This window comes from Ictalurus punctatus, chromosome 11 (genome assembly GCF_001660625.3).
Source record: "Ictalurus punctatus breed USDA103 chromosome 11, Coco_2.0, whole genome shotgun sequence".
In the NCBI taxonomy this organism is placed as follows: Eukaryota; Metazoa; Chordata; class Actinopteri; order Siluriformes; family Ictaluridae; genus Ictalurus; species Ictalurus punctatus.
Genome location: NC_030426.2, coordinates 28,278,699 through 28,301,198, shown reverse-complemented (window position 1 = coordinate 28,301,198; position 22,500 = coordinate 28,278,699). Strand labels below are relative to the sequence as shown.

The window sequence follows — 22,500 nt, the reverse complement described above, 5'->3', positions numbered from 1 at the left end:
GTAACGAGAGACAGTGCTGTGGCAGAAGAGGAATAAAACAGGTCTAACACTCTTAAAACCCTAATCATGATCAATCCCACTCGGCGTTCCCGGGACACAATCCAGACTCAGACCGGATACATTCATAACTGTGATAATCCTGTTATTGTGTCGTGCTGTCTGGGAGGGAAATGTTCCCTCATCACACTGCTCTCTCTCTCACACACACACACGCACACACACACCTGAGAGCGCTGTTCTCGTCTAGACGCTCCCTCTCGAGACGCATCATCTGCACTAACGTCTGGAACGACGCACGATCATTATAGAACACCAGGACATCCTCACCTGCATTCACCAGCTTCACACACATACACACACACACAGTTATTACAGTACTCACAGACGATGTGTTAGACAGCATGCGTAAAAGAACCTCAGTGCAAATAAAAATGCAAAAATTATTATCGGGGAAAAATGCAGCAAAATGTATAGCATGCCACACACACACACACACACACACACACACACACACACACACACACTGACCTCAGCCATTACGATGTCCTGACACTTCTTGATGAACTTGTTCTCGGCTTTGACGATGGTCTGGAGGAATTTGAGGTAGTGGACGCTGCGTCCGTGCGTCTCAATGCAGTGAACAAAGTGCTGAACCACACGATCATTAATCTCACTGCACAGCTGGAAGTTATTCATGAAGATGTGCTGCATGGTCACAGCCTCTAGGATCTGACACACACACACACGCCCACACACAGCGTGGTAAAGAATATAACAGATACACTCATCGGCCACTTTAATAGGAACACCTACACCCCTGCACATTCATGCAGTTAATCTAGTCTGACATGTATCTCAGCTCTTACTCCAGGGTTGAGGAACAGGTTAATGTGTTTGTGCAGTAGAGCCTGGTTCTGCTGGTTTCCTGCACAGAAGTTCTGGAGGAACTGATGAGCGAGGGTCATGATCTCCTGCATCCACACATCCTCACCCTACACACACACACACACACACACACACACAGGCGTTTAACCCAGAGAATAAAATGCAGAGAATGGGTGACAAAACCACACACACACACACACACACACACCTTTTCATAAGGGATCTGTAGAAGCTCCAGGACCACTGAGTGAGCCCCCATGTTCCTAAGGAGACGCTGCTGTTGCTTCTTGTTCTTCCTTCCAGAGAGACACTCCATCACACACAACCTACTGAGTCTCAGGAGGATCTGCTCACACACACACACATGGCTGTAAATATGAAACAGAGCACAAAGCAAATAACACATAATACAAATAGAACAAAGCTAAAGTAAAGTAAAGATCCCAGACCCAAGGTATATACAAGCAGTTTATACAAGCTGAGTAGGCATTCTTAGCATTAGAATGAGTGTACAAACAAACATACAAACAAACAATAAATAATAAATAAATCCACTCTGACCTCCTTCATGAGTCGGTAGTTGGAGCTGCTGGTGCTCTCCACTTTGGGTTTGTGTAATCCATCAGAAATGGAGTCACTCTGTTATGCAGAAAAACAAATATTCAATCCTGTTTTATTTAAATATGTTAAATATTTTAACAACAGACATCATTACAGCTTTCCAGAAACTCTGATAGATTTAGATCATTTGTGGTGTAAGTGTTAATTTGCGAGTTCCACCTCGGGACGTTTGAGGTGTTTGCTCTGTCACACGTCACACACACGTGTCAGCATGTAAAGTTCATAAAAAGCTTCTTTACTGGTTCTGTTCTACTGTAGTGACCTTCACAAATACCTGCAGCACTCTGGACTGAGATTACAGCACAGCAGCAGCAGACCATAGCGAGTAGCTTAGCAACAAGCTAACTAGCTACCGTTAGTGATAACTGTAATGTTGATGATGAGCTTCTCGGAACAGTGATTATTACGGTCCGTGTTATAGATTGAACAGAGTGCTGTGTCTGTATATTAACTGATCTGAAGCCAATGCTGCTATAAACTCACTTAAAAGTAGAGAAGTTGGACCTTAGTCCTAGAGCGGCCATGTTGATCTGATGGGGGTTTGGATTATGGCCGAGCAAAGGGTAACACATTCATGTTACCCCGAGACATGGTAAAGCCATCCACATCTTTCTCTACCTGGGGGGGGGGGGGGGGGACAGAGCGAGACAGAGCGAGAGAGAGAAAGAGACAGAGAGGGAGAGAGAGACAGAGAGGGAGAGACAGAGACAGAGAGGGACAGAGAGAGACAGAGCGAGAGAGAGAAAGAGACAGAGAGGGAGAGAGAGACAGAGAGGGAGAGACAGAGACAGAGAGGGACAGAGAGAGACAGAGCGAGAGAGAGAAAGAGACAGAGAGGGAGAGAGAGACAGAGAGGGAGAGACAGAGACAGAGAGGGACAGAGAGAGACAGAGCGAGAGAGAGAAAGAGACAGAGAGGGAGAGAGAGACAGAGAGGGAGAGACAGAGAGACAGAGAGAGAGAGAGGGACAGAGAGGGAGAGAGAGACAGAGAGGGAGAGACAGAGAGACAGAGAGAGGGACAGAGAGGGAGAGAGGGAGAGAGTGAGACAGACAGAGAGGGAGAGAGAGAGAGACAGAGAGAGAGAGCGAGAAAGAGAGAGAGAGAGTACGCCTAGCCAATTGTATTCTGTTGGATTAGAAGCCCCTCCCACATATATTTTATGAGTCAGCTGATGTAAATGTCATAAAGTCAGTCGTACACGACACTTCAGCTCCCCAAGCCAAGGGTCACAGTTCTGGTTCTGGGCCGCAAAACATTTGTTATTGGGTCACAAGGAAAAAAGATTAGACAAAAAGCTAAATGATAATGACGCTGTTTTTAGCAGTAACTGGGTGTAAATCACATTGAATTTGGCATAATTTGTCTGTTCTGCACTTTCCCTCACTACTTCCTGTCAGAAATGTGACAACAGGAAGCTGGATCAGTCAGGTGTGTACCTGCTTCAACTCATAACGAAAAGATGAAAAAGAAATCTTCCTTCCTCATAAAATACAAGGAGTCACACCGAAATTACAGCATTTTTGGCACAACAGCTGGCCTGTGTGTGTGTGTGTGTGTGTGTGTGTGTGTGTGTGTGTGAGAGAGAGAGAGAGAGAGCTATGAAGAGACACTCTGTCTAATGGGGTAATAAATCTCCCAGTGCTCAAACACAAACCCAGTGAATTCTTTAAGCAAACAAACAAACAACAATAACAATAATAACAAAAACAACAACAACAACAACAACAACAACAACCTGTTCCACATCTACATTAAGCCAGAGTGTGGTGTAAAGATGGGGTGCAGATTTACACCAGAACATGTCGATCCTGATGTTAATGGCGTAGACGGAGATGCCTTCAACACCAACAATCTGATCTTTCTGGTCACTGATTAATACGCTAGAAATAATCTTAAATACATGACATACATCAGTTCATCTGCTGGTTCCAAGATACTTCAACATGCATCCTACACACATTCAACCACTTGCTCTTCAGATATCACAGTCAAGAGACTCCCGGTCAGACAGACAGACAGTCAGTGAGTGCAGGTTGTGGAATACTGGGATGTGTTAATCCTGTGTAAACCACTGCGTGAATAACTACGTGTGAAGGTGATCATGTGAAAGTATAAACCTGGTTGTATGTAAGTGGTGTGTTGACCTTGTGATGTGTTTCCGTGGTGATGACCTCTCCTGTGTGCAGTCCTGACTCTGACCCCTGTCTCTTATACACCCACAGCTCTGATTTCTCCACTATAGACCGCAGCTGGTCCAGATCAGCTTTAATCTGTTTATAGTTCTCCACATCCTGACTGGTGACCAGGAGCTGCACCTACACACACACACACACACACACAGTTAAAGGTCGAATTAGAACACAGTTCACTAAAAACATGACATGAGAAACATATAGAAAGTGTGTGTGTGTATGTGGGTGTGTTACCTGTTTGAAGGCCTGCAGGACCTCCTGTCTCTGGCTGAAATGTCTGAAGAGGAGGTGCAGAGCTCTGGACACTAAGGGAGGATAGTCGTGCATGGTCAGGTGGAGGAGCACCCTAAGAAATGTCCGGCCACCATGATCATCTAGATCCAGTGGGGTGTTCTCCTCACTACACACACACACACACACACACACACACACACACACACACACACACCAGGTACATGAACATTAGAGAGAGACTTACCGGTGTAATATGCTAAATTAAGGCACGTACGAGTTTTTTTATTATGATATTTTTGCCCTAAATTTTTATTTTATTTTTGTGATGATGTAATGACTTGAAGATAGATAGATAGAGTAATGATGTAATGTGATGATGTAATGATGTAATGTGATGATGTAATTATGTGATGCGATGCTGTAATGATGTGATGTGATGATGTAATGATGTGGTGCGATGCTGTGATGATGTAATGTGATGATGTAATGATGTAATGTGATGATGTAATGATGTGACGCGATGCTGTAATGATGTAATGTGATGATGTAATGATGTAATGTGATGATGTAATGATGTGATGCGATGCTGTAATGATGTAATGTGATGATGTAATGATGTGATGCGATACTGTAATGATGTAATGTTATGATGTAATGATGTGATGCGATGCTGTAATGATGTAATGTGATGATGTAATGATGTGTTGTAACGTGATGAAGTAATGATGTAATGTGATGATGTAATGATGTAATGTTATGATGTAATGATGTAATGTGATGATGTAATGATGTAATGTGATGTAATGATGTGGTGCGATGCTGTAATGATGTAATGTGATGATGTAATGATGTAATGTGATGATGTAATGATGTGATGCGATGCTGTAATGATGTAATGTGATGATGTAATGATGTGGTGCGATGCTGTAATGATGTGAAGGATGCTGTAATGTAATGTGATGATGTAATGATGTAATGTGATGATGTAATGATGTGATGCGATGCTGTAATGATGTAATGTGATGATGTAATGATGTGGTGCGATGCTGTAATGATGTGATGCGATGCTGTAATGATGTAATGTGATGATGTAATGATGTAATGTGATGATGTAATGATGTGGTGCGATGCTGTGATGATGTAATGTGATGATGTGATTATGTAATGTGATGATGTAATGATGTGATGCGATGCTGTAATGATGTAATGTGATGATGTAATGATGTGGTGCGATGCTGTAATGATGTGAAGGATGCTGTAATGTAATGTGATGATGTAATGATGTTGTGATGATGTAATGATGTAATGTGATGATGTAATGATGTGTTGTAACGTGATGAAGTAATGATGTAATGTGATGATGTAATGATGTAATGTGATGAAGTAATGATGTAATGTGATGATGTAATGATGTAATGTGATGATGTGATGTGATGATATAATATCATGATGTAATCACTTGTATATACAGTACAGTGAATAATAACATCCTAAATAATCTCACCTTCCTCCAAATATCCCCTCTGCCTGCTCCTCAATGTGCTCAAAGTCCAGTGCCCCTAAACACAGTCATTAACACACACACACACACACACACACACACACTTAAATCAAACCCAAAATCTAACCTTAAGCTCAGTAACAAACAGCAAACCTTTCAGCTCTTTAAAGTTTTTAATCAAAGCTGCAGTTTTCCTCATGTGGACCAGCCAAGCTTCCCCACAAGGTCAAGATATTCTTATTGCTCTGGTCTCCACCAGGATACATAAACACGCACACACACACACACACACACACACACACACACACATTCACTCACCCTGAACACTGGCCTGTGATTCCGGGCTGATTGACGGTTCTGTCTGTGAGTTGCTCTCATCAAACTCTCTCTTAAAGATACTCAGGAGGCACGAAATACGATAATCCAACCTCACATTCAGAATAAACTACACATACACACACACACACACACAGAGGGTGAGACAGAGAGCTTGTTAGTGATGTGTTGTGATATGATTACAGCTCTACACACCTCCAGCAATCAGAGCTTTATTCACAATCTCTATTTATTTAAAGTTTTATATATAATAATAATAATAAGAAGAAGAAGAAGAAGAATGATACAATCTTGGCCTGAATAACAGAGTTGTGTAAAATACCTGCAGTATCTCTATGATCTTCAGCTTGGTGTCCATCACCAGTATGTCCTGTTTCTGAGGTTCTGCTTGAGCTTTCACAGAGTCTCGGTCTGGAGAATTACGGCTTGTGGCGGGCAGGAAGCCGCTTCCTCTCAGGACAACCTGAGTCATCAGTTCACCCACACCGTGGATGGACCGCATTACGTTACTGCCTGCACATACACACACACACACACACACACACACACACACATTTACATTTATGGAATGTGGCAGATCCTTGTCCAGAGCAACTTTCAGAAGTGTTTTGAAGTCTATCAATAAATACACCCTGAAACTGGGTCACTAGGTCATGGACTAAGAATACCATCAGTCTAAAAACTCCTTTTTGGAGGTAATATAGTAAGAAAAGTACACAGACAACATAATTTAAAAAATTAAAGTACTAGTTTCAGTACTTTAGGAAGAGGCAGATCTTTAGACGTGGTTTGAAGACCGCCAGTGACTCAGCTGTTCGGACAACTAGGGGAAGTTCATTCCACCACCGAGGTGCAGAACAGAGAAGAGTATTGATGCAGGTCTTCCTTGTGTGCTGAGAGATGGTGTGACCATTCGAGCGGTGCTAGAGGATTGGAGGGAGTGTGGTGAGTGCTGGGTGTGATATATGCTTTGAGGTAAGTGGGTGCTGCTCCATTTTTGACTTTGTAGGCAAGTATCAGTGGTTTAAATCTGATGCAGGCAGCTACAGGAAGCCAGTGGAGGGAATGTAGCCGTGTGGTGGTATGGGAAAACTTAGGAAGGTTGAAAACAAGTTGCGCAGCTGCATTCTGGATCAGTTGCAGAGGTCTAATGGAGCTCAGAGACAGAACTGCCAGAAGAGAGGTGCAGTAGTCCGGTCTCAAAATGACAACAGACTGAACAAGCACCTGTGAGTATAGAAATGGACGAATCCTTCTGGTGTTGTAAAGGAGAAATCGACATGAGTGTGTCAGATTAACAGTGTGAGAAAAGAAGGACAGTTGATTGTCCATGGTTACTCAAAGGTTGTGTGCAGTAACTGAACGTGGGATCAGAGAGTTGTCCATGGAGATCACAAGATCCTGATATGGTGATGAATCACCTGGGATGAACAGCAGTTCAGTTTCTGCTGATGAGCTGCCATCCATGATGAGATGTCTTGCAGACATGCTGAGATCTGAGCAGAAACAAGAGGATCTAAGTGAGGGAAGGAGAGGATGAGTTGAGCGTCATCTGCATAGCAGTGGTATGAGAACCCATGGGAGGATATGACCTCACCATTAGACTGAGTATAGAGTGAGAACAGAAAAGGACCAAGTACTGAGCCTTGTGGGACACGAGTGGAGAGTCTGCGGGGAGCAGATGTGGATCTCCTCCACGTCACTTGATATGACTGAGCTTCCAGGCCATGCTGCCAACCACTGCCATGCTGCACCATGAATTCCGAGACTCATGAGGGGGGACAAGAGTCTTGTGGTTAATTGTGTCAAATGCTGCTGAAAGGTCGAAGAGGATGAGGACTGAGGACAGTTTGGATGATCTAGCAGCATGGAGCTTCTCAGTGATGGCCAAAAGGTCTCTGTGGAATGTGCTACTTTGAAGCCGGACTGGTCAGGGGGAACAGTGACGCTAATGTTACCTCACATTAACACTCGAAATTACTTTACTGTTGGGGAAAATTATTCAGTGTGATTGATGTTGAAAGAATCCACTTTGATGCACAAAATTTCACCATCAGAGGGTTTTTTTTAAATTATGTATTATATACTGATTGGTTGAAAAATATCTTTTCTTGAAGTACAGTGCCACTGACTGACCTTCTGTTGTAACTACAATATTTCCCCATAACATTACATCTTTATTCGATATAAATACACTCACAATGCTGTTTGGGTGGAATATTACATATATAAATATAACATTATGAAATAATCCATCATATTTGTCATTTTAAAAATGTTGGACATTTAGGAGGGGGGAGTAAATTAACAGCATGAAGAAGTACAGTGAGCACACATTACCTGGAGGTCCTGACTGCTGAAGCTTTTTGTGGTCTCGTGACCGGTTATCATGACGGTTATCTCCTCCTGAACAGTGACGAACAAACACACGTGTGCGTTTTGTTTCTGATCCAGTCCTGTCTCCGCCCCGACCCTAACATCTGCCTTGACCCATAACATCCACCCCAACCCGTAACATCTGCCTCGACACGTAATATTCGCCCCAACCAATAAACATCCGTCCCTGACCCGTAGCATCCACCCCCGACCCGTAACATCCGCCTCGACCCTTAACATTCCCCCCTGACCAGTAACATCCGCCCCTGACCCGTAACATCCACCCCGACTCGTAACATCCGCCTCGACCCGTAACATTCACTCCTGACCCGTAACATCCACCCCTGACCAGTAACATCCACCCCAACCAGTAACATCCACCCCGACCCGTAACATCCGCCTCGACCTGTAACATTCACTCCTGACCAGTAACATCCCCCCCTGACCAGTAACATCCACCCCAACCAGTAACATCCACCCCGACCCGTAACATCCGCCTCGACCTGTAACATTCACTCCTGACCAGTAACATCCCCCCCGATCCGTAACATCTACCACGACCTGTAACATCCACCCCCGACCAGTAACATCTGCCCCTGACCCGTAACATCCGCCCCTGACCAGTAACATCTGCCCCTGACCCGTAACATCCGCCCCTGACCGGTAACATCCGCGCCTGACCCGTAACATCCACCACTGACCAGTAACATCCGCCCCTGACCCGTAACATCCACCCCGACTCGTAACATCTGCCTCGACCCGTAACATTCGCTCCTGACCAGTAACATCCCCCCCGACCCGTAACATCCACCCCGACCAGTAACATCCCCCCCTGAGCTGTAACATCCGCCCCTGATCAGTAACAACGGCCCCTGACCCGTAACATCCACCCCGACCTGTAACATCCACCCCTGACCAGTAACATCTGCCACTGACCGGTAACATCCGCCTCGACCCGTAACATTCACTCTTGACCAGTAACATTCCCCCCGACCCGTAACATTCACTCCTGAACAGTAACATCCGCCTCGACCCGTAACATCCAACCCAACCAGTAACATCTGCCCCTGACCCGTAACATCCCCCCGACCAGTAACATCCCCCCCGATCCGTAACACCCACCCCGACCAGTAACATCCCCCCCGACCCGTAACATCCGCCCCTGACCAGTAACATCTGCCCCTGACCCGTAACATCCACCCCGACCCATAATATCCGCCCCTGACCAGTAACATCCGCCCCTGACCGGTAACATCCACCCCTGACCAGTAACATCCACCCCGACCCGTCACTGGTTTGTTACACAAAACATTTTAATTGCTTTAAAGTTTAAGAGTAACACATGGGGACATGCTGTTAATCAGCTTCAGGTGGTAACGGTAACTCCAGATCACAACAGGTCGTATCACACCACCCTTTCATGGATTATTTTCACACAGGAACAAGTCAAGAACAAAGTCAGAGTTCCCATGTTGCATAATAATTTAATAATCGTGCATCATAACCGAACAGCGCTGTGAGATGTTTAAAGTTCACAGATCCTGTGTTGTTTTATTAAAGGGTCCGAAGTGACGGAGTTAAATCCCAGCTGTGCACAGGAAGAGATTTTCCTTCAGCGTTATGTAATTCAGGTTTTTTTCACCTCAACATGTTTAGATGTTTTACAGGTCTCACCTTTTCCTGGCTCTCGGTCCAGTTTGACGGAGAAGGATGCGCTGACGTGGACACAGTCCAGGATGGCCAGCAGGATCTTGGTCAGCCGGAGCAGGTCACTGAAGTTATAGAAGCCAAAGTAGATGAGATTCCTGGCCAGGTTCACCACCTGAGAGGAGCAGCAGGAAGATCAGTGCTCATAATGCTTTGTATCACGTAAATGGGTGTTTGATGTAAAAATAAAGAAACACACCTCAAATGTGAGTTTATTTTTCTCTTTGTCTGAAAAAGGGAAACTCTGGCACACGACGTCACGCAGGTAATTCTCCACAAACTCCATGGTATGGGAAAACTTCTCCTTCACCTCGTCACGTGTCATCCCGTCATTATCATAACTGAAAGGAGAAAACAAGCACAGCGCTGACGGGCTGCAGTGCATGATGTCACGGAGCTGTTTGGGTGAAAGCGATTTGGCCGTTTGACTCACTCATCGATGGAGATCTGGGATGGGATCTCGGACCACAGGCGGGCATATTTGACGGGCGTGACCTGTTCCTGGGGGTCACGGTCCACATGCATGTGCAACATCATACGGCAGAAAGAGGCTCGGAGGTCAAAGGGCAAATCTTCATCCGACATGCAGCGTAATATCAGATCCACATCCAGCTGAGCCGAGATCTTATTGATAGCCAAATACTGACGATCCAGACACATCCGAGCAAACAAGTTCAACTGGTACCTGATACACACACACACACACACACACATTACAATACCACATATGGCTGCAAGCAGTAATCTGTGGGGTCCAAGCACCCTTGGCAGATAGTAACCCCATTGGCCAGTTCTTCCATAGTACTTGGTCCCCTAATAATGTGTGTGTACCTGTAATAGCTGATCACCTCCTGGTCCTCAGCGTGTCCCTCTTTGGCATCCTGAGCGAGTTCTCTGATGCTTTTACTCTTTACCTCTCCACTGCTGTCCTTCCAGAACAACCAAACCTCCTCCTCATCCTCCTCTTCCTCCTCTGCACTCTCCCCCAGCACCGCCCCTGCCACCTCGAACCGCGACAGCACTAACCTGACACACACACACACACACACACACACACACAAACAACCTGATATAGAATGTATAATTCAACACATGTCTATTTAACGCCACACTAATCACTGTATTAATAAATCAGCCATCTTGGAGCGTCTTTATACTGCAGAAAAAGAAGAGAAAGAAAAGACCTCTTTTCCCAAAACATTTAACTCTTTACCCATCTTTACTGACATGTCAGTGCAGACGGGATAAATATATATCATTTATATCAACTTGATCTGGAGTTATTGCTAATGCTCAGTTTAAAGAAGGGAAAATACTCCATAATCTTGTCATAAAAAACTAATCCCGTCTGCATAGGGCTTTAGAAAGACATTTTTGAGAATGAGCATGCCACAGTAAAATGGTTATTGGATGGCAGATGCTTAAGAAAGACAGTGATTTATAATAATGTGTACTGTTCATAGTTAAAGGTGTATGTGAGGATCTGTAATGAGTCTGAGGGTAGTGCTGTAAGCAGTACTTGGTCTCAATGAGGATGTCGGAGTTGGCTGGATCCAGCACCGCGTTACAGATCAGCTCCTGTGTCACAGGAATGGATTTGCTCATGGAGACACACAGATCCGATAAATAATCCAGGAACCTGAACACACACAATCACTTGGGTAACTACCAGGGTCACGCAACACACATTCCTGCTCAATCAGTTAGACTTAAAACATAAAATCTAAACATACTGAACAAAAACTGGATGAACTGGATCACTTTATCAGCTCCACCCTCAAACAGGTCACATGCACACACGCACACGCACACACACACACACACACCTGGGCTCTCTGTTTTTGCGAACAAGACTGACGAAGGTGTCGATCTCAGCAGCAGTGATGTGTTTCTCCAGCAGTTTGCGGTTGTTGTGCAGCAGAGCCGTGATGGTGTCTTCGGCCAACACGTCATAACCAATCTGCTTCTGCATGAAGCGGAACTGCTTCGCTATGTACTCCTGCACACACACACACACACACACACACAGCTTATTTACCATATACCACTTTTAACAAGCAGTTACTGAGACTAAATGGAGTCATTGCTGTGGGCGGAGCCTCTGAAACTGAGAGTAGACGAGTGTTAGCTGTGGGCGGAGCCTCTGAAACTGAGAGTAGACGAGTGTTAGCTGTGGGTGGAGCCTCTGAAACTGAGAGTAGACGAGTGTTAGCTGTGGGCGGAGCCTCTGAGACTGAGAGTAGACGAGTGTTATCTGTGGGCGGAGCCTCTGAAACTGAGAGTAGAAGAGTGTTAGCTGTGGGCGGAGCCTCTGATACTGAGAGTAGATGAGTGTTAGCTGTGGGCGGAGCCTCTGAGACTGAGACTAGACGAGTCTTATGGAATGCTGGTGGTACCTGGTTTTTGCGGTAGTCCTGCTGTGAATGACGCAGAACTCTGTAGCAGAGGCGGCAGATATGGCGGAAGGGGGCATGGCGCTGGTCTGCCAGCTCCTCTAATCGCAGCATGGGACCATCACCGCTGTCAGTGAATGGGGCCTGCAGGAGCTTGAAGATCTGATCAAACCCAGGACAGAGACATCAGAAATGAGAAGAAAGGCATGATGGGAAGGTTTTATTTCCTTTATTTATTTCTTATACCTGTCTACCAGAAACATGAAATACAGATGAAACAAGATGTATGTTAAGGATTACTGTGACTACATGGTGATTGAATTTTAAGTTTTTTGACAGTGTAAAAGTGTAAATGTAAAATATCAAATATTGACATTTGGAAGACAATAATCACTGTTTAACCCTCGACTCAGTGGAGTTTACCTGTTTGAGGATGTTCTGCTCCCTCATGAGTTTCTGTCTCTCTCTGTTGGGTTTGTTCACGGTGATCTCCAGGACATCCTGAGCGCTGTTGGGAATGTCCACCACGAAATAAACCAGGTCCTCCAGCAGCTTCGTCACCGCCCTGAGGGTGTGATCACAGAGCAGTGAATACGACCAGTGAGCCATTAAAGTGAAAACACAACCATACTTGAAGACATTTTCACCTGAGGAACACTATCTCAACCTGAACACTTAACAGACACCTCCTCACCTTATCACCTCCTCTTAGTAATATTACTGTCAGGGATTTTTCTGTGTTTTTCTGTGTTGTTCTTACTTAACAAACCTACAAAACTATTTTAAACACAGAGTTAAAAGTTGGAATTTATCAGGAAACACCAGTGTGGAAGTGGAAGGACAGACGGGTGTAGGACCGGAAGGACAGACGGGTGTAGGAGCAGAAGGACAAATGGTGTAGGAGTGGAAGGACTGACGGGTGTAGGAGTGGAAGGACCGACGGGTGTACGAGCGGAAGGACAGACGGGTGTAGGAAGAGAAGGACAGACGGTGTAGGAGCTTAAGGACAGACGGGCGTAGGACCGTAAGGAGAGACGGGTGTAGGAGCGGAAAGACAGATGGGTGTACGACCGGAAGGACAGACGGGTGTAGGAGCGGAAGGACAGACGTTGTAGGAGAGGAAGGATGGACGGGTGTAGGAGCGGAAGGACAGACGGGTGTAGGAGCGGAAGGATAGACATGCGTACGAGAGGAAGGACAGACGGGTGTAAGAGCGGAAGGACAGACGGGTGTAAGAGCGGAAGGACAGACAGACAGGTGGAGTTTGTACCTCCTCTCATTCTGAGTGATGGTGCCCTTCTCCAGTTTGCCAGCGATGGAGGCCAAAACTTTACTGGCATCATTGGCGAAATCCAGATCTCGGACCTCGGCCGGAGACACCGGCACTATAGCGAACGCTTCCTTATCCTCCTTCAGCGGAGACGTCCCGATCTAATCAAGCAACAACACACAGGTCTCGTTATTAACCAGCTCAGTCCTTCTGTTCGTACACCCGTCTGTCTCCTTATTAACCAGCTCACAGTTCAGTTATTTCACTCATTAACGTGTGATGATGTAAACTTGTCATATTTAACTCCAATTCTGCAGCAGTCGAATTAACACTGCCTTCACACTCGTAGGTGACAAAGTGTGTGTGTGTGTGTGTGCATGGGGGTGTGTGAGACACAGAGCTGCGATTTCAGTCACATTTAAATTGAGATTTTTTATATAAGGGCAAAAGGTGGATTGAATGATTCCTCAATCCTGTGGCATGTGGTCCGACATTTCTTCAGTTCCCCACTAACCCAAACCCTAACCCTAAAGTCTAACCCTCTAACCCTAACCTTAACCCTAATCCCTAACCCCTTAACCCTAACCTTAACCCTAACCCTAAAACCTAACCCTAACCCTAACCGCTAACCCAAACCCTAACCCAATAACCTTAACCCTAATCCCTATCCCACTAACCCTAACCTTAACCCTAACCTTAACTCTAATCCCTAACCCCCTAACCCTAATCTCTAACCCCCAACCCTAATCTCTAACCCCCTAACCCTAACCTTAACCCTAATCCTTAACCAACTAACCTTAACCCTAATCCCTATCCCACTAACCTTAACCTTAATCCCTAACCAACTAACCCTAATCCTATCTGCAATCATTTCACATTTATTTACTGCTGAAAACATGGAAGGAAAATCTGGTTCTGTTTAGGTCAGTAAAGTTTCAGCTGGTGTTCGTGTCTCCACTCCATTTTCCATTAAATATTATGTACAGTAGCACTACTTGTAGTGTTCTCAGCTTGAGATATCACTTTGCTTGTATTTCCTCATTTGTACTTCGCACACACACACGCACACGCACACACACACACACACACATACATACAGTAACTCACCCTCAGCATGACAGGTTTCTCCTCCTCCTTGTCTATGGGGTGGTTGGTGCTGTGGACCCATGTGTTCGTACAGAGGTGTCTGAGCCTCACATATGAGTTCCTAACACACACACACACACACACACACACACACACACACAAACACATAATCATGCTACCATTAGTTAACCTAGTTCAGTAATTAGGAAGCCATTAATAAATAAATGTATTATTTTATTTAGTAAAATATTCAATTAATAAAACTGTATGTGTTTAATCTGTTAATAAAGTTGTATACTAAAGTGTTTACGCTCATGTATTAATTATTGAACAGTTAAATAACTTCACTTTGATACTAGACTTAAAGTTAAAACTATCACGAGGTTCATGAGTCTATAGTACACAGCTATAGAAGGGGTGTATTTATTTATAATCGCACTGTCACAGCGCGGTCCAATCAGAACTCAAATTCCCAAGATGCAATGCTCACTTCTCAGGCACGCATGCGCTCACCATCCCCGGAGTTCTGATCAGACACACCTGGCACCAATCACACACACACACACTAGTACTTAGGAAGGACATCCACCCGGGATCTGCGCGAAGTATACGCTCAGTAACTTAGTTTGCTGCGTTACCAAGCTCTTCTAGTTCATTGTTTCTTATGATCTTCGACCCTCGCTTCTCGTCTCGACTACGTTATCTGGATATCCCCATTTGGATTGTTCGCCCGATCGCTTGACCCTTGCTGACTCTACGACTACGCTTCCGGAACTTCCCGACTCTACTCGGTTCACTCGCCTCCCGCGCCTGCTTCCGTACCATCTCAAGGTTCGTGACATGCACTATCCGCTGTCACCCAGATGAGGACGGTTTCTTCCTCATATCGTCTCAGGGAGTTTGTTCTCACCACCATCACCTCCGCTGCTCATTAGGGATCTAAATCTGTATTTGATTTCTGTAAAGCTGTTTGGTTTGTTAAAAGTGTTATATAAATAAAATAAAACTGACCTGCTATTATGCTTATAACACACACCCTCACTCTGCAGTCCTCAGAGGTAAATAGCGAGCTCACTCCCTAACTCCACAATTTCTGAGAGGATTAAAACCTGTAAAATGTGTACTCAACCTTTTACTTTGAGAACAGTAAAATCACTTCCTCAGTCCCTCCATTACGCAAAAACAAAACAAAACAAAACAAGAAAACGCCACAATATTCAGAACAGCTGCGCTATTTCAAAATAACCGCAGATTTTCCACAGATTCGGGCCGAGACGCGTCGAGTGACATCATCATTCAGCCAAAACCCTCTTCCACTGACGTGCACTGAACACCAGTACAGCTAAATAACAGCATGCACGACTATTTCATGCGATTTTGATTTCGCTAATTTGATTCATTTTCCTCAACAATAAAAAAAAACAGAAAAAACGTGCACTGCAATTTTGTTTTAAAAACCGCAGCGAAAATTGAGAATTTCTGGCCAAAAATTTCTGTGAAATCTGTACAGACTGATTTATAATAGAAATAAAGTAAATAAAATTGTATTTAATCATAACACCAAGAGTTGTTTTAATGTAACTTTTGAATATTAATTTTTGAAGTGAGATAATAAGTGCTGTAAACATGGCTGAATGGGTGGATGGATGGATGGATGGATGTGTGGGTGGATGGGTGGATGGACGGATGTGTGGATGGGTGGATGTGTGGATGGATGGATGGATGGGTAGATGGGTTGGTGGATGGATGTATACATAAAATGGAAGCGAAGAGAATGAATACAGCAGTGAGTAACGGGTGTTTGAGGGAAATTTAAAAAGAGATATTTACTTTTGGAAAGATGGTGAAGAAGAAAACTGTATATTGAAGTAAACACAGTGAAATGTCTGTAGTTTGTTACGGTACAGAAGTAGATCTCAGTAAATGGTACGGTCTGCATGTACCTGGGCACCAGTGAGTCCCCCCCTCTCAGAGTGGTAGGGTCCAACTCAAAGATGGAGGAAATGTCATTGCCATCAGGAACAGACACCAGCGTGTACATCACCTTATCCTGCACGTTCCGTACACGGACTCGCATCACTTCCTGTTCAGAGTCCAACTGCAACATATCACATATCATCTCAGTATAACTGTAAATATTGTTATTAACCTGCTGAATGAATGATGGATATTTTATAGAAAATTAAGAACATTAAGGTGTAATATATGAAAAGCTCTAGGAGTTCAGCAAATTAATGTAGTTATACAGACACACACACACTCTTACAGAGGAGCGGGACTCAAGACATTCCTCCTCATAGTCAGGGTTTATCTGGTGAAGAACAGGAGCAGAAACAGAATGTTTATTTAGAGATTGTGAAGGTTTTTATGGAAATAATATCAGAGTCATTTTAATTGAAATCATTTGCAGTGTGAGATTTTACGGAGACTTTACTGAGACTCCGTGAGTAAAAAGGTAAGATAGTAATTAGTCTCCTGTAGGTAGACTACGCTGTATTTTATCTTCTATAAAACCAGCAGTATAAATAACCACAGGTAATATACACTCACAGGTCGCTTTATTAGGAACACCTGTACACCTGCTCATTGGTGTAATTATCCAGTTGATCACGTGTCAGCAGCACAGTGTATAAAATCACACAGATACAGCACAAGAGTTTCAGTTCACATCAAACATCAGAGTGGGAAAAACATCTCAGTGGCTTTGACCGTAGTATGGATCTCCTGGGATTTCCACACACAACAGTCTGTAGAGTTTACCCAGTGTGGTGCGAAAAACAAAAAAACATCCAGTGAGTGTCAGTTCTGTGTGGAGAGTGGTGCTATGGATGAGAGACGTCAGAGGACAACGTCCAGACTGCTTCAAGGTGCCAGGAAAGTCTGTCACACCACACATCTCAAATGAATGTTTCCAAAACCTTGTGGAATCCACACCATAAATACCTGAGGCTGTTCTGAGGGAAAATCTCACCTCGTGGAGTTGCAATGATCATGAGAACAGTGAGGAATCAGCCCAGAACTACACGGGAGGATCTCGTCAATGATCTCAAGGCAGCTGGGACCATAGTCACCAAGAAAACAATTGGTAACACACTACGCCGCGAAGGACTGAAATCCTGCAGCGCCCGCAAGGTCCCCCTGCTCAAGAAAGCACATATACATGCCCATCTGAAGTTTGCCAATGAACATCTGAATGATTCAGAGGACAACTGGGTGAAAGTGTTGTGGTCAGATGAGACCAAAATGGAGCTCTTTGGCATCAACTCAACTCGCCGTGTTTGGAGGAGGAGGAATTCTGCCTATGACCCAAAGAACACCATCCCCACCGTCAAACATGGAGGTGGAAACATTATGCTTTGGGGGTGTTTTTCTGCTAAGGGGACAGGACAACTTCACCGCATCAAAGAGACGATGGACGGGGCCATGTACCGTCAAATCTTGGGTGAGAACCTCCTTCCCTCAGCCAGGGCATTGAAAATAACTCGTGGATGGGTATTCCAGCATGACAATGACCCAAAACACATGGCCAAGGCAACAAAGGAGTGGCTCAAGAAGAAGCACATTAAGGTCCTGGAGCAGCCTAGCCAGTCTGCAGACCTTAATCCCATAGAAAATCTGTGGAAGGAGCTGAAGGTTCGAGTTGCCAAACATCAGCCTCGAAACCTTAATGACTTGGAGAAGATCTGCAAAGAGGAGTGGGACAAAATCCCTCCTGAGGTGTGTGCAAACCTGGTGGCCAACTACAAGAAACGTCTGTGATTGCCAACAAGGGTTTTGCCACCAAGTACTAAGTCATGTTTTGCAGAGGGGTCAAATACTTATTTCCCTCATTAAAATGCAAATCAATTTATAACATTTTTGACATGCGTTTTTCTGGATTATTTTTGTTGTTATTCTGTCTCTCAATGTTCAAATAAATCTACCATTAAAATTATAGAATGATCATTTCTTTGTCAGTGGGCAAACGTACAAAATCAGCAGGGGATCAAATACTTTTTTCCCTCACTGTATAACCCCGCAATGTCTGATTACTCAGCTGTCATGGGGAGTGAGCAGCACGGCTATTTAGCAATGCCAAAGGTGGAGGAGGCGCTTGCGAGCCACCTCTCTCCATCAACGGCAGGTAATTTAGGGAGGCCAACTTTACCTTCTAAGCCATGTAAGGCCACCACGGTGTTGGTGGGAAAAGCCTATGCGGCAGCAGGTCTTGCTTGTGCCTGCATACAATGGCAGTGTTTCAGGCCTACCAAGCAGACCTGCTGAGTGAGCTAGATACTGGGGAGGGAATTGGGCCCGAGGCAGTGGCAGAGCTGTGCCGCGCCACAGATTTATCTCTCCGGGCGACCAAACAAACGGCCCGTCATATCAGCCGTTCAATGGGTAGCCTGGTTGTGGCGGAGAGGCTCCTATGGCTCAACCTCTCAGGAATGGGGGACAAAGATAAGGTCTCCTTGCTGATCGCCCCTGTAAAACCTTCCGGCCTGTTTGGCGGCGCGGTTAATGTCATCGCCGACAGGTTTCGTGAGGCAAAACAGCAAAGGTGGCCTTCAGCCAGTTCCTTCCCCGTCGTGTCGAGTTCGCACGGGCCTCCATGAGTGGAGCCCGGGCCAGCGCTAGTGCGAGGGAGACGCAGAAGACGAGTGCGGCAGCCCGTCTCCCCCCATAAAAAGCCAGGGGGACCAGCCGGCCACAGCCACAGCCTGCTAAGAGGCCTGATCTAAGAATGATCATAAAAGCAAAGCTGGCAAGGAAGGAACAGTCCTGATCGGCCACGGAGGGACGTATCAGGGGGCATAAGGTTGCTAGGGCAGTTAGCCCCCAGTGCTACTGTAGGGCCTGCCCTGGCCAAGGCCATCCCACGTTTTCAGTCTTCTCTGGTCAGCGAGCTGTCACAGGGTGACGGAAATCTGATGCTTTCCCGCCAACGAAATGTGGAAAAGCTAACATCACTGAAAGACCATTTGGCAGCGTGGAAACTACTGCCAAATGTGTCTCCATGGGTTCTGTCTATCATAGAAAAGGGTTACCAGGTCCAGTTCAGAGCTTGACCCCCCTTGTTCAGAGGTGTGCTCACCACAGTTGTCAGCACAGAGCAGAGCCCAATGTTAGCACAGGAAGTAAGTTCAATTTTGGACAAAGGGGCCATAGAACATGTACCCCATTCCCTAAGGGAAGGAGGTTTTTACAGCCGTTATTTCCTGGTCCACAAAAAGATGGGAGTATGCGGCCAATTTTAGATCTGCGTCATCTGAACCGTACTCTTCGGACATACAGGTTCAAGATGCTGACGCTCAAACTTATTGTGCCACAGATTCACTCCGAGGACTGGTTTGTGACGATAGATCTGAAAGATGCATATTTCCACATAGGAATATCGCCCAGTCACAGGAAGTTCCTGAGGTTTGTGTTTGGAGAAAACACATACCAATTTCGGGTTCTTCCCTTCGGGCTAGCTTTATCCCCTCGCACCTTCACAAAGTGCATGGATGCTGCTCTGGCTCCCTTGCGACTCCAGGGCATCCGTGTACTAAACTACCTGGACGACTGGTTAATTCTAGTACGATCCAGGGAACAGGCGGTTCAACATCGAGATGTTGTTCTCGCCCACATGAGGAGCTTGGGGCTCAGGTTGAACCTCAAGAAAAGTATGCTTTCTCCAGTGCAGAGAACAACTTTTCTAAGGGTTATATGGGATTCTACTACAATGAGGGTTTTTCTATCCCCAACACATGTAGGATCAATCCTATCAACTTTGAGCAAGATAAAGCTAGGTCTGGGCATCCCCTCCAGTCTCTAAGAGAGACTGTTGGGCCTTATGGCAGCAGCAGCCAACGTCATACCGTTGGGCCTATTGCACATGAGACTGTTTCTGTGTTTGGCTGAAAAGTCGGGGGTTTCATCCGAGGATGAAACCTCTGAGAGTAATCAGTGTCACGGGGCGATGCCTACGTGCTCTGAGTATTTGGAGGTGCCCGCAGTTTTTAGCCTCGGGTCACACTCTAGGGGCATCTCCTTACCGCAAAACGGTAATGACAGCTTTAAAATGACTGCCCAGATCACGGTCTTTGGAGCGGCCCTCATCTGGAGTGGCATATAAATTGCCTAGAGATGCGGGCCGTATTCCTAGCACTGAAATTCTTTCTTCCTCAGTTGAGAGGTCACCATGTGCTAGTTGTGTCAGACAACACAACGGTGGTCTCATATATCAACCACCAGGGAGGGTTATGTTCACGCCCCCTGTTCAGGCAGGCGCAACTGATCCTTCTCTGGGCAGAGGGAAAGTTCTTGTCAGTGAGTGCAATGTACATTCCGCGCAGACATCCTGTCGAGTCAGGGGCTGAAGCCCAGGGGTTGGAGGCTCCATCCACAAGTGGTGGAGTCCGTATGGCGGAGTTTCGGACAAGCGGAAGTGGATGTGTTCACCTCCGAGGAGACAACACACTGCCCACTGTGGTTCTCCTGCACCATTGAGGCTGGACACCATGTTACACACGTGGCCTCGGTCACGTCTATATGCTTTCCCCCCGATCGCTCAGCTCCCACAAGTTCTAGCGAGAGTTTGCCAAGACTGTCTACGTCTGTTGCTAGTAGCACCTTATTGGCCAGCTCGAATATGGTTCTCAGAGATAATTTTCCTGCTCGACGGCACTCCTTGGGAGATTCCCATCCGCAGGGATCTACTGTCTCAAGCCGGAGGGCTGATTTATCACCCTCGGCCAGAACTATGGAAACTGTGGGACTGGCCCCTGAGGGGCACCAGCTCATAGATTCTGGTCTCACAACTGAGGTTGTAGAGACCATGTTAAATGGTAGAGCACCATCCACAAGAAAATTGTATGTGCTCAAGTGGCGGCTTTTTGTCTTGTGGTGTGAGGACTGTCAGCTAGACCCAGTGAACTGTGCAATAGCTACAGCCCTGGGGTTCTTACAAGAACGTTTCTCAGCAGGGTTGGCTCCTTCTACAATCAGGGTTTACGTGGCTGCCGTTTTGGCCAGCCACGCCCCTGTTGATGGAGCTTCTTTGGGGCAACATCCTCTAACTTCGAGGTTCATGCGCGGTGTCAGACGGCTGAGGCCCATCTGCAGGCCGCACATACCTTCCTGGGACCTTTCTGTGGTCTTGGAAGGTCTGTCAGTGGCCCCATTTGAGCCCTTAGAGTCAGCCTCTGAGAAGCTTCTGACTCTAAAGGTAGCTCTTCTACTGGCCCTGACATCTCTCAAGCGAGTGGGAGATCTACAAGCTCTCTCTGTTGCCCCTTCCTGCCTTGACTTTGCCCCTGGATTAGCCAAGGTCTTCCTGCATCCTAGGCTGGATTATATTCCTAAAGTGCCTACATCGGTTGCCCACCCTGTGGTGTTGCAGGCCTTCTGCTCTCCTCCGTTCCTCACACCGGAACAAGAGAGGATGCACCTGCTGTGTCCAGTAAGGGCTCTCTGTACTTACATCCACCGCTTCGGCCAGTGGCGTAAGTCGGAGCAGCTGTTCGTCTGCTTTGGCGGCGACAGTAGAGGTGATGCTGTGTCAAAGCAGCGCCTCTCTAATTGGATACTGGAAGCAATCTCTATGGCTTACGAGGCACGCGGTCTCACCACGCCTCTGGGCATAAGAGCTCAATTGCTTAATTGCCACGTCACCTGATCATGGCAGGCCTATAAGTAGAGGCATGATTTTATACAAGCTTCAGATACCAGTCACGCGCGCAAGGGCGCCTCCATATTGTTATGCTAAATGCAACGTCTCGTTTCCTTCTCAGGGAACAGGGTTACATGCGTAACCCCGACGTTCTATCCTGTATGGTGTTCCTAAAAAACTGGCAGGTGAGTGTATACACTGTCCAAACTGAGGACTTTTCTTTGCAATAAAGACGTCCTGGAGGCTCGCACTTTTCTCCTGTCT

The 22,500-nt window shown here is 45.9% G+C and overlaps 1 protein-coding gene across 12 annotated transcripts in view; it reads right to left on the bottom strand.

The window, feature by feature from the left end:
* The window catches only part of itpr1a (inositol 1,4,5-trisphosphate receptor, type 1a), a 66,405-nt gene that overhangs the window by 28,331 nt on the left and 15,574 nt on the right, over positions 1–22,500 (bottom strand). For 6 of the 12 annotated variants that reach the window (XR_008397234.1, XM_053683865.1, XM_053683866.1 and 3 more), the window contains exons 11-33: positions 16,870–16,914; positions 16,547–16,701; positions 14,625–14,724; positions 13,518–13,678; positions 12,671–12,812; positions 12,251–12,409; positions 11,681–11,853; positions 11,374–11,493; positions 10,686–10,880; positions 10,288–10,539; positions 10,054–10,195; positions 9,822–9,969; positions 8,112–8,177; positions 6,094–6,284; positions 5,754–5,880; positions 5,439–5,493; positions 3,935–4,100; positions 3,626–3,823; positions 1,447–1,524; positions 1,094–1,231; positions 867–992; positions 529–729; positions 225–340 (exon numbers count right to left, since the gene is read on the bottom strand). Coding sequence is in view for 11 of the 12 variants with exons in the window: in XM_053683865.1 (XP_053539840.1) it covers positions 225–340; positions 529–729; positions 867–992; positions 1,094–1,231; positions 1,447–1,524; positions 3,626–3,823; positions 3,935–4,100; positions 5,439–5,493; positions 5,754–5,880; positions 6,094–6,284; positions 8,112–8,177; positions 9,822–9,969; positions 10,054–10,195; positions 10,288–10,539; positions 10,686–10,880; positions 11,374–11,493; positions 11,681–11,853; positions 12,251–12,409; positions 12,671–12,812; positions 13,518–13,678; positions 14,625–14,724; positions 16,547–16,701; positions 16,870–16,914 (3,254 nt within the window). In the remaining variant the exon portion in view is untranslated. The remainder of the gene's footprint in view (positions 1–224; positions 341–528; positions 730–866; positions 993–1,093; positions 1,232–1,446; positions 1,525–3,625; positions 3,824–3,934; positions 4,101–5,438; positions 5,494–5,753; positions 5,881–6,093; positions 6,285–8,111; positions 8,178–9,821; positions 9,970–10,053; positions 10,196–10,287; positions 10,540–10,685; positions 10,881–11,373; positions 11,494–11,680; positions 11,854–12,250; positions 12,410–12,670; positions 12,813–13,517; positions 13,679–14,624; positions 14,725–16,546; positions 16,702–16,869; positions 16,915–22,500) is intronic. The other 6 variants (XM_053683873.1, XM_053683874.1, XM_053683876.1 and 3 more) reach the window with 3 other exon arrangements.